Source organism: Nannobrachium achirus (assembly GCF_963921795.1).
Source record: "Nannobrachium achirus genome assembly, chromosome: 3".
In the NCBI taxonomy this organism is placed as follows: domain Eukaryota; kingdom Metazoa; phylum Chordata; class Actinopteri; order Myctophiformes; family Myctophidae; genus Nannobrachium; species Nannobrachium achirus.
The window spans coordinates 15,067,391-15,082,185 of NC_137812.1; the positions used below are offsets into that span (position 1 = coordinate 15,067,391).

The 14,795-nt window shown below is 45.2% G+C and overlaps 1 protein-coding gene across 1 annotated transcript in view; it reads left to right on the forward strand.

The window, feature by feature from the left end:
• LOC308281304 (phospholipid-transporting ATPase ABCA1-like) overlaps nt 1–14,795 on the forward strand; it is a 66,715-nt gene that overhangs the window by 18,887 nt on the left and 33,033 nt on the right. The window contains exons 6-8 of the mRNA XM_080721449.1: nt 1,147–1,268; nt 4,329–4,520; nt 8,787–8,876. Coding sequence (XP_080577575.1) covers nt 1,147–1,268; nt 4,329–4,520; nt 8,787–8,876 — 404 coding nt within the window. The remainder of the gene's footprint in view (nt 1–1,146; nt 1,269–4,328; nt 4,521–8,786; nt 8,877–14,795) is intronic.

Consider the following 14,795-nt stretch of genomic DNA (forward strand, 5'->3'; position numbering starts at 1 on the left):
GTCTAAATGTAATGTAAAAAAATGGGTTCCAATAAGATTTCGTTCAGCAAATGACTGGATGGATGGATGGATTGATAAAGGGAAATGTGGTTAAATAGATAGATGGAAAGAGTGAGAGGAGAGAGAGAGAGAGAGAGAGAGAGAGAGAGACCGACAGTGTGGAGGAATGGTTGGTTGGCCAGTAATGTGGGTCAGAGTTGAACGAACTACAGTAACCCCAACCGAGTGCAAACTGCTGGGCTGAAAAGAACATTGTGTAGTACTGTGTGTGTGTGTGGTGTGTGTGTGGTGTGTGTGTGTGTGTGTGTGTGTGTGTTGTGTGTGTGTGTGTGTGTGTGTGTGTGTGTGTGTGTGTGGGCGCGCGCGTGTTTTGACCACGGCGCTGACTCAAGCTGGTTTTGGGTGCTGGTTTGACTCCCTCGGAATGTTCAGATACAGAAGCAGCACAAAACAAGCGGGTGTCACGATGATGATGATCTAAAAGTCATCTTTATCTAATGAAGTAATTGGATTAGGAAGCAATCATAATGGCAGGGGGTTTTCTTTGCGTTATTTCTCTGTTGTTGGCTTCCATGTAAACAAGACTATAATTAAATTCATTGGTGCTGAAGTTCATGGTCGGTCATAGTTCTTACATATTTTCTCTGGGCTACTAGCAAATAACAGTGCTTTTATATCTTCCATCTACATACTTGTATACAGACTGGTTAAAATGACATTTCATTCATTGAAATAAGTGCTTGTACTAGCTCTATATGTGCTGCCTTGGGGATTAAATTCCAGTCTACCAGACACTCGTCTCGCCATTCTTGTTGTCCACTCTCATATTAAAAGAATGCGTTTTTAAAATGTTGTTAGAATCTCGTCTTTACTCATCCATTAGGCTCTTCTACATTGGCACTTCTCAAAGTGGGCTTCCAAATGTACCCTTGCAAGTCTGTGACTCTGAGAATGTATAAATGGAACCAAAGGCCTTTTTACCGGTGACTTTGTTTTCAGTTGTACACTCTCAGAGTTATGGGGGGGTCCTTGAAATTCAAAATTCAAACATTTGCGACCTTCTGTTCTACATGCCTGCATGTGGTGTTCTGAACGTTAGCGTGCCCTGTTCTTAAACGTTACCTCCCTGTGTGTGTCGTGTCACAGGATTCAAGTTGAAGGACTTCCTGAAAGACAACGAAACCCTGTCCCACTTCCTCCACCACAACGCCTCGCTTCCCCATCACGCCATGAGACAGATCGTCGAGGCTGACGTCAACCTGGAAAAGGTAAAGGAAAAATACTCGGTATACTGAGAGAGTTTCTGGGGATGCATACATGCGTGCGTCACAGTGGTCTGAATAGAGCAGCGATTCCCATCCCTGTGGGTTGGGGGCGGGTAATGCCGATAATTGGCAATACAGTTTTGTTGTTTCTGGTTAAAACAAAAAGTATTATAGTAATCATTGTTATAGAGTGTTTGTTCAGTAACAGGGGCCTCCCTGTCTCTCCAGCTCTATTTTCTGTTTACTAAAGGGCTGGAGTGACGGGCAGACTTCATGAACAGAAAATACAATCTTTCCCTTCATAGTGATTATATGATATATCATATTTATCTTAATAACTAAGTTTACGGAGTAGCCTACAATATGGATGTTGCAGCAGTATGCAACTATTATAGTATAGCAATAGGCTATATATAGAATAGCCTATGTGTGAATGTGCAGTGTGATTTTGTCATATTAGACACCCGTCCGAATGCTGTATACAGTGTCTGACATTACAGCATATAAATCCAATGACCTTGACTTGACACACGGTTAAGCTCTAAACCCCCAGCAGTCAAATCCCCATGGCTGGGGTGGGGGGTGGAGGGTGGGGGTGTTAAGGATGGTGTTCCAGAACAGAATGTTTCCCCCTATCTGTTTGGTTCAGGGGGGGTCTCACCTCTCCCTCTCACTGCTCACCTTGTGGTGGTGTTGTTATTCTATTTCATGCTATATAGTAGAATTTATCCCCCGCATTTCACCCATTCTGACTATTAGGAGTAGTGTGGCTGTCTTTGATAAGGCACCTGGGAAGCAGTAAAGGGATAAACCACTTTTAAACCCTTGACAATTTGTCAAACGGACCTGAGCTGGCACTGTACTTGGTGTGGTCCTTTTTTTCCTCTCTACACCAAACATCTTTGTTGAAAACAGCCGATGCCGTTGCGACGTGTTGTGAGCTTGCAGATCGGCTATCTTCAGCGAATGCCCCCCTCCTCCCATAACATAGGGACCCTAAGGCTCATGTGGTGTCTACTTGCTCAAGGACATTGAGTTGTTTTCTTCATTTTTCCACGCTCAAGTTCAACACACATATTCCATCCCTTCTCCCGTTCTCCTTCTTTCCATCACTGATGTCTTTCTCAATGTCATCTCCCTTTCCTTACATTTTCTTCTAAATGTTCATGATCATGTGTTCAACAACAACAACCCCCCCCCCCCCCCCAAAAAAAAAAAACATCCCTTTATTTTGTCCCGTCTCACCTTTCCTGTCAGATTTTCTTTTCTCTTTTCTTTTCCATCCCTCGTTTTCGGGCGGTGTTCTGTCTCTCTCTCCTCCTCCTCTCCTCCGTCTGCGTCGGTCGCTGCTCCTCCGTTGGTGGGCTGCTTTGGTCACATGACTAACCCCTCCCCCCACCGCGCATGTCTCTCCTCACGTGCGGAGGAGAGTGGGGCTCACGCGCCCACCGCACGCGTGTCACAGTAAACACACGCGCATGCACACACACACACAGGCAAAGAGAGAGAGAGAGAGAGAGAGAGCTGTTTATCCGCTGTGATTGAAAATATGAATTTGGCCGTGGTTCAGCGTTGAGATGCGCCAGCCTCCGGTCTTACGGCGGAAAAGCTGGCAAAATAAAAGAGCATGAAAAATGTCATCAAATGAAACAGAAGAGGAGACTCGTCTGGATTACATTTGATCTGCTCGACGATGTAACCCACTGTAACCTCAGATGTTTCATACCACTGAAAAGATTATGTTAATGCTTGTGCGCACTGTGTGTGTGTGTGTGTGTGTGTGTGTGTGTGTGTGTGTGTGTGTGTGTGTGTGTGTGTGTGTGTGTGTGTGTGTGTGTGTGTGCACGCGTGTGTGTGACATCAGGATGTTTTGCCACATCTTCTGCAACATCTGTAGAACATCTTGGTTCTTGTCCCCAGCAGAAGAACTCTCTGTCCGGCTGGGAATGTCCTGGTGTTTGGGAACACTTGCTTCTCTGCCTGCTAAGTCGCAGCTGTGTGTGTGTGTGCGTGTGTGTGTGTGTGTGTGTGCGCGCGCGTGCTTGTGCGCGTGTGCGCTTGTGTGTGAGGCAGAGAGAGAGAAGGAGAGAGACAGCGATAGTGAGATGAAAACACAAAGAGAGTGGTTTATCTGTAAAGCGCATGCATGTGTTTGCGTGTGCGCTTTCATGTGTGTGCATACATGTGTGCGCGTGTGCGTGTGTGCGTGTGCATGTGGTGTGTGTTTGGCGTTGTGTCCAAAAGCACATGCCTCAGGCATGTCCCTCCGGTTCTGTTCTGTGTATCACCATAAAACCCTAAAAATACGAGACAGGCTTCCCTCACAGGATCTGTTGGTGTGGTGGAGAGACATTAACACACTGAATATAATACACAAGAGGTTGACAGTGCTCACAATGCTGGAGTTGTAACAGACATGACCTTGGCAACGTCTGTAGGTCACGTTCTGAGGGCATTTCGATCTGGGCACTCTTTCTTATTTATATATTCGAGAAGCAAAAATAAAGCAAAAATAAAGAGGTGAAACGGATTATCCTAGTTTTTCTAGGGGATAGTTTCTTCATATTTTTGCTGCAAACATCTGTAACCAACATCTTATATAACAGCTTAAGCAGGTATGACTTGTTGACTAGTTGATCGAAACATATACTGGGCGGCAGTGGCTCAGGGGTAGAGAAACCGTCCTCAGAACACGGACGGTTCCCGTAGGGTTCCCATCAGTTCGATCCCGGGCTCCCCCAGAGTATCCTTGAGCAAGACTCTGTCTGAACCCCTAGTTGCTCCTGATGAGCAGGTTGGTGCCTTGCATGGTTTCCTCCGCCATCGGTGTATGAATGTGTGTGTGAGTGAGTGAATGTAATGCACAATCTCTGTAAAACGCCTTGGATAAAGGCACTATATAAATACACCATTTGCCATATCAATGTGGGTTACTGACACCCTGTCTGTCTGTCTGTCTGTCTGTCTCTCTCTCTCTCTCTCTCTCTCTCTCTCTCTCTCTCTCTCTCTCTCTCTCTCTCTCTCTCTCTCTCTCTCTCTCTCTCTCTCCCCCCCCCCCCCCAGGTTCTGATCAAAGGCTTTGGCTTCCACCTCAGAGACCTGTGCAACACCACCTCCCTGGACGAGTTTGTGCGCATCGCCGACGGCAACGTGTCTCGCCTCACCCAGGAGATCATCTGCAACTCCTCCAGCGAGTGGCTGGACCGGGCCCAGAGCCACTTCCTGTCCAACCTGGACTTCCTCAAGCCCATACGGGTGAGCTGAGCTGTGCTGTCTATTATTAGTCTCACGTAGCCAGACTGTTGACTCCTGTGATTTGCAAACGCTCCCGTCCTGGGGTAACATCAGAAGAATGATGAGTACCCGGTTAAAGCGGAAGTGAAGCCTCCTCCTCCCTTCCGTTTCCGTCTCACATCGCTCACATTTATCCTCATATAAATAAAAATCATCTAAGCATATTTAGCTTGCTGCTTAGCAGAAATGACATTTTACATTACTCGCCGTTCAGGAGCTGTAGTTCCAGCTGTAGTTCCCAGACTTCCAAACACTGACGATAATCGTATTGTGGAGTTTTAATCGTCCTCTACCAAATCTCTTTGCCAAAAAATAGCAGATCTAAAAGCTTGTAGATTGGCTATTTTTTGGCAAATGTTCCGCCCCAGGATAATGGATGTTGGGGATATTTAGATTATTGCGATAATATCGTCAATCGTGCCAAATGTCCTTGGTCACAATAATCGTAATATGACATTTTCATATCGTCCCATCCCTACTGTCTATGTGTGTATCTGTCTGCGGTCAAAACCACTGCTGGAGTTTATCATTTAGTTCTTCTTTTTCTGTCTTTCTTATGAGCTCTCTCAACTTATATCTGATGATGAGAGCAGGCAGACAGTGGATTTGTGCAAAATTTTGATTTGTGCAAAGATTGTGGACTGCCTCCCTCCAAACAGACAAAGGCCCATTTGCACACTGTGTGAAACAGCCTTGTGAATGTGTAACTATTAAGCTTCTAGCCTTCCCCACGTCTCCTTATTAAGATGATTTATTCATTAATCCTGTGAAGCCAGAGTCAGACTGAGACTGAGAATCTCTGGGAAGAAAGAAGAAAGGAAAGACTTCAGGCTCAATGCCTGACCTTTTCACTCGTGCGTTAGCAAAAGTCTTGACGAAGGCGTTTCTTTCACCATCGCATGAACCGATCTGTCCTCCGCTGGGACGAGGTGTGATTCCTCTCCGCTTCCTGTCTGAGCAACAAAGTACAGAAAGTACAACCTCACGCTTCACTTCCTGACCCCCCTCCTCCCCCCCCTGCCCCCCTCGCTGTTGTCTGTTGTTTCAACTCAGCCGCAGCAGCAGCAGCAACGTTGCATGACCACTGGCTAGAAAGACACTGGCTTTTGGCACAGTCAGCAAAAAAGGAAAGAAAAGAAAAAGAACACACGCAAATCATATGTGGCTGTCGTCCAAAATCAGCCCTAAAATACTGCTGACTTCAGACATGCAATATATTGTCGGAAACCCCCTGTCTCCATATATTAAGAACGTTTTTTTTTCTTTTTTTTTTTCGTAAATTAATGCCCTACTCGATCATAGTAACAGATCAGATGTAGATCTGCAACTTTTTTGCTGTTTTTGAATTTTAATCTTGAAACGTAACAGTTTTGGACATATTTAAACTTTCTCTCCCCCCAAAAAAAACATACAGTAGCTCCTCGGTGACAATAGCTGACAATAGCTTAACATTTTAAGATTGTAGCTGTCACTACTGACTGTGTGGAAAACAACATGTGGATGTGTTTGGTGTTGTATATAGAAACATTCATCTATCTGCCGCTAGCACTCGTCTGCCTTTCATCGGCAGTCAGTGTTTTGCCAAATGATTCAACAATAGACGACCGAATGAAACTTCGTTCTTTTTAGAGACGGAACGGCGACATTCAGACACTTTGCCAGGCCCGGTTTAGAAAAGCTCCATTCTTACACAAACATGAGCATCTTGTCATATGAGCGGACGCCATATGCGTCACCACACACTCATTCACACTCACACTCTCACATACAGGAATAAATGTGTGCACAAGTTCTTAATAGACCTGTCACTACCCCATTATAGGAGCTCTCATTACAGTGCCTGGACAATGGGAGGCATTGAGGCTGATGTTAATGTTATGTGACGGCAGACAAAGGGAGCAGAGAGATCCTCTCCAAGCTCTAGAGTTTGGACAGAAAAGACCCGCTCATTAATTTCACAAACATTAGCCAACATTCCCGGGGCTTGAAATGAATGTCCTCCTCCGTACCCACACACGCGCGCGTGCTGGGCTTCTTATGTCTTCGCCACACACACACGCCCACACTTTCTCCTTCTCTTCGCTTCTTCTGTTTCCTCCGGACCGCACTGTAGCCTGTTCACCTTTCCTTCAACCACCCCCACCCCCCCTCATACTCCCCCTAGTCCCATAAATCATCTGACCCGAGTGTGAATCACTGTGGGGAACTTTTGGCACGAGGCGACCAGAACATTGTGCTCCTTCTCTTTGTCATCTGGAGAGGGGGGCGAGAGAGGCAGGGTGTGAGTGAGAGGCCATAGGTGATGGGTGGGAGAGAGAGAGAGAGAGAGAGGGAAATGACAGCATGATCCACACTCTCCAAGTCATTCCTTTTCGTAAATACCTACACATAAGTCATCAGTGTTTGCTAACCAAAGGCTATTGTCTGTTCTACTCTTGACAAGAACTCTTGTGTGTGCGTTTGACCACATCATAATCATTACAAAATAGATCTTGCCAACCTTTTGACTGGTTGACACTTGTAGGCCTCCTTGGCGCAAAGCCTCATCGCCTCCTGTCACAACAACCAATCGCCGCTGCCGCTCGCCATACATCAACACATGCCACTTCACGGGATGTGGAAGCGGAACTACGGTGATGGTGTGAATTTGGAGAGAGAGAGAGAGAGAGAGAGAGAGAGAGGGAGAGAAAGAGAGAGTGAGAAAGAGAGAGAAAGAAAGAGAGACAGAGACAGAGAGAGAGAGAGATATGGCAGGGACTATTCCTGGAGTGCTGTCCTTCACTGACACCGGCACTGTGTTGAGACTCAGGCATTCCTGCAGCTTAAATGTTATGTGATAGAGAGCAGCGCGTGCACACGCACACACACACACACACACACACACACACACACGCACACGCATGCACGCATCAAACGCACGTGGCGGGGGTCAAACCCGTGAGTGACCTGCATGTTGTTCTTTTTCTCTGCTCCCCCCTCCCCCTTTGACCTTTCACCTCACTGCCATTCTTCTTGCGATGTTTGTTGCTGTACGTTTGAACCTCTGACCACGTGAAAAACATCATGTGATCCAAAGAAAAGAAAACACAGTATAGTGGACTGCGCTATACTGGCCAAATCGAGGTCAGTTAAAGTTATACCATGTAACTTTTTTTATAAAACAAATCTTAAAATTGTCCTAACTGTTAAATCGCTAAAGTTTTAGAACCCCCACTCCGTTATTTTCAGCTTCTAAAGCCTTCTCTTTATATGTTTTCTATTATCCCTACCGGGGACCGGTTTTCGCGGAAAAATTGCGTCATCACACTACCGGCCAATCACAGCGAGGGTTATACACTGCCGGCCAATCACAGCGCATCTTGGAGTGGGGTCGCTAGGGCGGCCATATTTGTAGTCTCCCGTGTGTCTCTATACTCGGGTGCACGGTGAAGCATGGGTGAAGGAGTGTATCTCCGGAATGGCTGAACGCACAGCAACCAGGGACCCCTCAAAAGATAGATCTCGGCGAGGTGGAGGCAGACGCGGGGGTGTGAGAACCGAAAAACGGCCGAAAGACGCGGACGCGACCAAGGTTTGCTATAGAGCTACTGACCACAAGTTGAGCAACTTACACAGCATAGCTTTAAGCAGAAATTGGACAAATCGCGATGTGCATTAATTTGAGCAAACGTATTTTCTTTTATTCGATAAAGACGAGTAATGAACCCTTAAATAATTTTAACTCACTTGTTGGCTTTCATGTCCACCAAAGTACAGAACAGCACATTGTCATTTAAGACACACAGATGCACATGCAAATATAGCAATACAGTTTATATTTAGATCAGAAACAGAAACAAGATCCCAGCGCTGATAGCAACTCACATACACAGTATACACATGTAGTGCTGGAATGAGCTGGGGTTTTTGTTGCGTTTTGGGTGATGTGATTGTTGGTAACTAAAAGGGTCTCTCTAATGCAGGGCTTCTCAAAGTGCCTAGGGTGCCTTGGCGCAAGTCCAGGGGTGCCTCAGAATACTTTGATAATATTTGGAATTTAAGCAACGTCACTTAGACCCTCTATACTGTAGTCAAATGGACGAGTTAAAACTCTACTTAAAAAGTTATTTACAGGGGTGACCTGAGCCAAAGAATATTTTTTAGAACCACTAGCCACTGCTATAGAACCACTGCTATTGTAACAGTCCTCATCAGTCATACATCATATCTCTCTCTGTCTCTCTACAGAAGGATGTGAAGTCCGACCCCAAAGTCGTTCAAGACGTCTCCGTCGCAACGGACAGCCTTCTGGAGAGCCTGGGGGCTCTGGGTGTGGAGGTAGGAACACGCACACGCACACACGCACGCACACACGCACGCACACACGCACGCGCGCGCGCACACACACACACACACACACACACACACACACACACACACACACACACACACACACACACACACACACACACACACACACACACACGCACACACACACACACACACACACACAGTATAGTACAGTACTTGGAAATCAATCTGTTTGCTAATGATTTCTAAGAAAGTACACTTTTCCGTGGTGTAATGTGTTTGCGATGTATTCCATGTTCCATCGATTTGACATTTGTGCCTGTTTACACAAGAGCATATCTGTACATTAAGTATGACCTTTGACGTGTGCTTTCTGAGTAAAGTCGGGGCGGTAGGGCTGCACAGTATATGGCGTGACAGCGGCTGGCTTGTGGGTCACATGGGGGGGGGGGGGGGGGGGTGGCAGTGGCTCAGGGGTAGAGCGGCCGCTTGGCAACCGGAAGGTTCCCAGTTCGATCCCGGGCTCCCCCAGAGTTAGTGTCGAAGAGTCCTTGAGCAAGACTCTGAACCCCAATTGCTCCCGGTGAGCAGGTTGGTGCCTTGTATGGTTTCCTCTGCCTTCGGTGTATGAATGTGTGTGTGAATGGGTGAATGGAATGCACAATCTCTGTAAATGCCTTGGATAAAGGCGCTACCGTATATAAATGCAACATTTACCATTTACCATTTAAGTGATGGTAGTGGTATAGTCACCAGTGGTGGAACGTAAACTTAGATTTACCCAAGTATTGTACTCAACATAAAATTATGAGGTACTTTTATTTTACCTTAATATTTCCCGTTTTAGATATTTACTTTATACTTCCACTGGAGGCAGGCAGTATGGTGGTATTCCTGTTGAGATTGACACATTTCACCCAAGTTTTTTACATCTCACTCACGTCACTTTGTCTGCTGACCTCGATCAGCAACGAAATAAACAGAACATAAACAAAAATTTAAATAAAATGATTCACAGGAGGCGAGCAGTGATCACCCCATGACGTGCACTGCAATGTAGTTTCAAATGCAATACATTGCCGGTGCTTTTTGAGAGTAATAAAATAAGGAGACACGTGTAACATGTGTGATCTGGGCAGCTTGCCCCAGGAAATGTGCCAATCTCAACAGGAAACAACAGTAGGTTTAGTCTCGCGAGCCAGACGGTTGCCTCCCACAATAAATTCTCAGATGCTTCCGTCATACAGTCTGGAGCAGCGGAAGCTCTGAAAAGCTCCCAAAGGCTAATATAGCTCGCTGCAGAAACGGACATTCAAAAATAAAATGTAACGGTGACAGCTTCCTCTCTCCAGACTCTATATGGCATGCGGAGATTGTGGAAAAGTTAGTCTGGCTACGAGGCGCTACACGGCAGGAGACCGAGCTGCGTTCAGAGCTTCACGGCGTGAGATCGATCTAGCGGGGCGCTCGCACACGTGCACACGTGCACACACACGTGAGGTCACATGCACTGCGGAGAGCCAGCTGCTATTGATTGTCGACAGCGACGTGAAATAGGGTCAAAGCAATCAATAATACTCTATAGGATGCCGTAAATAAAAGGCAGCCTCATGCACTCACGTGCCCAAAAGACACACATACCTGCACGCAATGTATTTATTGCTTGTATGCGATCGAAACAGATACAAATATCCTTCTAATACTTTCAAAAACGAATTTATCATACGTGAAGGCAGATCTACAAGCTCACAACGTGACGCTTTGCACCGCGTTGTGAGCTTATAGATTGGCTATTTTCACTATTTCCTAAACATATATTTTCTAATTTATGGAATTCCTTAGATTTTCTTTTATTTATTCATGAAATTACTTTAAAAAATCCCAGATGTTTTTTTTATCATGAAAAATGAAAAATGATACCCACAAATGGGTCCCGAACCAGTGTTTGGGAACCAGTGGTCTACACTACCCTACCCAGTACCCACTGCCCACCTTGCTTCCCCTGTTTATTATGACAGCACAGCTGTGGCGCCACACACACACACACACACACACACACACACACACACACACACACACACACACACACACACACACACACACACACACACAGTGAGTGAGAGACCCCGTCTGACCTAAATGTAACCCAACCTGAGCCAGTGGAATGCAGTGAAAGCAGAGAAGTCAACAGTCAGTGACTTAGCAAAGAGTAGAGAGTGGTTCACCGTGCACGTGCACGTGCACGTGCACACACACACGCACGCACGCACGCACGCACGCACGCACGCACGCACGCACGCGCGCGCGCACACACACGCACGCACGCACGCACGCACACACACACACACACACACACACACACACACACACACGCACACACACAGTGCATACACAGGCTACACATACAGTAACCCTTCACCCCATTACTGTCTGCGCAGCTGCGGCCGGGCCGCTTCTGTTCTGCTGAGTTGACAAAACACAAGACAGCCGTCAGCTGTGTGTGTGTGTGTGTGTGTGTGTGTGTGTGTGTGTGTGTGTGTGTGTGTGTGTGTGTGTGTGTGTGTGTGTGTGTGTGCGTGTGTGTGTGTGTGTGTGTGCGCGTGCGTGTGTGCGACTGTGCGTGCGTGCGTGCGTGTGCGCGTGTGCACGTGCGTGTGTTTACCATACCCCATACTGTGTTGCCAGAGAGTATAAGTGTGCTCTTTTTTCAAATTCACTATATAGACCTATTTTTGTAATCTTTGCTTGGAACTGGGAGTGAACTGGAGTGACCCAAAGCTTCTAGCTAAAAACAACTAAACAAATAATAGAGCTATTGTTCAAATTCCAAATTCTGAGAGGAGGAATTTGAACTTGACACCCTAGCCCAAATTTCCCCTTTACATTCCCTCTGGCCGGTATTAGAAGTGCCACTACATTCCTATCTTTTATCTTCAGAAAAAAAAATAGCTCACATGTTTTTGTTTAAACGTCTTTGGATAATAAAGTGCTGAATGTTGTGTGAGCCTGGCACTTGAGAGGAGTGAACTTTAATAACCGAATCATTATCATCAGTGGTGTTGACCATGTGAAATTGATAACTGTAGGGAACACAAAGAAAAAGCAAAGCATATCCACCTCGTTATCATTGCAGGAATGACGTTAGATGTTGACTGTTGGAATAGCTGTTTGCACACTTCTGGTGATAATGTCATTTCAATTCAATTCAGCCTTCATTATTATTGTGCAGAATGAAAAACAAGTGGTCCCAAGACACATTGTAGAGCAGAGAGCAGCAACGCTTCCTCCCTTGGCGACAGCGGTGAGGCAGACACTTCCCAGTATACGGGAAAGGAACCTTGAGCAAGAACCACATGCTCTAGGGTGGGTGGCCGCCTGGGCAGCCATCTGCCATGACCACATATAGGGATGGAAGAGAAGAGAGAGAGGGGCAGATGGAGAGAGGGTAGCCTCGCGTAGCCAGGCTTACTCATCTGCGAAGAGAAAAGCAGAGAGAGTTCTAGGAGGTGGGGCTGAATTTTCCCAGAAGTTGTCTTTTTCTTCACAGTGCGGTGTCCCTGCAAACGTATTCCCCGCTGAGAAACAAATCTACTCTACGTCTCCCGCTCCGTCGGTTGCGCAATAAACAATATACAAACAAGAACACAGATTCGGACAACGTTACACCTATTAAGAGCGAGTTAAGAGCTACTATCTATTTTTCTTTGTTTCGCTGGGGAATGTAAACAGCATAACTTCCGTTAAACGCAGCACTTCCGCCACTTCCGCTAGACATTTTGGAACCAAGCGGAAGTCATTGATAGATAAGAGTAAATAATAACTTAAATAAATATGGATATGGATAAATCCATAACCAAAATAAGACAGAGACGAGCCAAAGGACAATCAATAAATTGCTGTATTGAAGAGAGTCAGACAAAGAGACAAAACAGTGAGCATACCATAGCGGCAGCCTGCTAATTCTCTCTTCCCAAGATGGTGGAAGACATACAGTATATAAAGAGTACAGTATATGACAGTAAGATCGTGGGGCTCATTGATTGGTCCCCATTTTATAACAAGAAGACAGAGACACGTAGAGTGTTGGTAACTTTCCACTAGTCAGAACTTAGTACAACCAAAACATGGTCTCCTATACTGTAAGTTCAGACGGTAGTTCACATAATATAACCTAATAAATGAATCATATAATTATGTATCATAATTCATATCTAACAATCAATATGAATTGATAAAAGGATGATATTAACCATAACAAAATACCCATCAGTCATATCTTGCCCAGGGTGGAGAGAGGGAGAGGGAGAAGGAGACAGGAGACAGAGAGAGAGGATGTAGAGAGACATACAGACAGAGAGGGAGAGAGAGAGATAGACAGGCATACAGAGAGGGAGAGTCAATTCAATGTAATTCAAAGGAGCTTTACTGGCATGAGAAAACATATGTTTAAATTGCCAAAGCAGGTGTCAAAATAAAATAAAAACAGTTGAAAATGGGGAACATAACACAGTTGGAGGGGGTACAGCATTGTGTAGAGACACAATGTGCAGTCATCAACACCAAGAAAGCACATTTTAGTTTGCCCACTTGCTAAGACTACTATTACAATGGATATTAGGTGTTAATCAAGCGCAGCATTTATCCAATAGACCTTCCATCTGTCTGTATAAGCAGATTATGTTGGTAGGTTAGTTAGTTAGTTAGTTACTTAGCCCACCCAGGCTGGCAGAGAGAGAAGATATGCCCTTTAATAACCTCGACTCCCACCACCCAACAGCCTGTTACATCCCACTTAAACCAAAGTATCTTAATAGAGCCGGAGAGGAGTCCCCCATGGGAGAGGGGGAGAAACAATTTACTGATTAAAGATGCAGTCTTGAACTTATTTCAAAATAAAATCTAAATCAGATGTGGTTTTGAACCAATCTGTATGGTACAGCAGTGGTTCTCAAACCTTTTTGACATCAAAAGTCCAGTTCCAATGCAAATATGTTCAAAATAAAATGGCGAAATGACAAATAAACATTGCTTTCTATTCAATAACAGTTTATTAGTCAAGTTATTGATGTAATTTGGTTTAATTTACAGATTAGCAGGTTCACACAAAGTCAATGGTTTGTCATTACCCATAACAGTAAAATACACATTCACATTTTCTCCTGTACCCCCTGCAGTAACCCCACGTACCCCAAGGGGTACACGTACCCGCATTTGAGAAACACTGCGGTAGAGCATGTTAAAGGTGATACACCATGAAATTTCACTTTTCCTATTTTAAAACCTTTTTTTGGGGTCCCACTAGCACCTTCTATCCTCACAAAGTCCCATTTCTGACCGATGTGTCTTTCTCTGGTTTTGAGAAGGCGAAGGTTAAAAGTATCCCACGGGTTCTCAAAACAGGCTGTTCAGATTTGCTGCCGATTGTGACGTCATCTGCCGATTGTGACGTCATCACAAAAAAAAAAAATCAAAAAAATTTTTTTTTTCAAAAAAAATAAAAAAATTCAAAAGGATTTTGGGGGGGGTGGCGCAGTTCAGGCCAAAGGTGGTACTGCAGCTGAAATGCTCTGAGAGCCATTCAAAAATGAGAGAGGCTCTCTATTCAGGAGTGGTAATTTAGCCTCAAACCTTTTGAAAAACGTTTTTGGGACATAAACAATATGACATAAATACTTTTTAAATGCATGGTGTATCACCTTTAATACATTGTAACATGTAGCCTACATCTACATTTAGTCCCTGGTTTCGGGTACAGGACTGGACTCATACCGGTTAGCTCTGTCCGAAGCTCATGAGCCCAATATACTGTATGTCACCAAAATGTGAGAGAGCCGAGTTGGAAGCCTGACGGGTGCCACAGCTACTTAAGTTCTACCGCTCTCCGTCGTTAAACTCACAGACTGTGGTTTTAATGTCTCTTGTTTAGATTAGAAAGGGTTTCTGTTT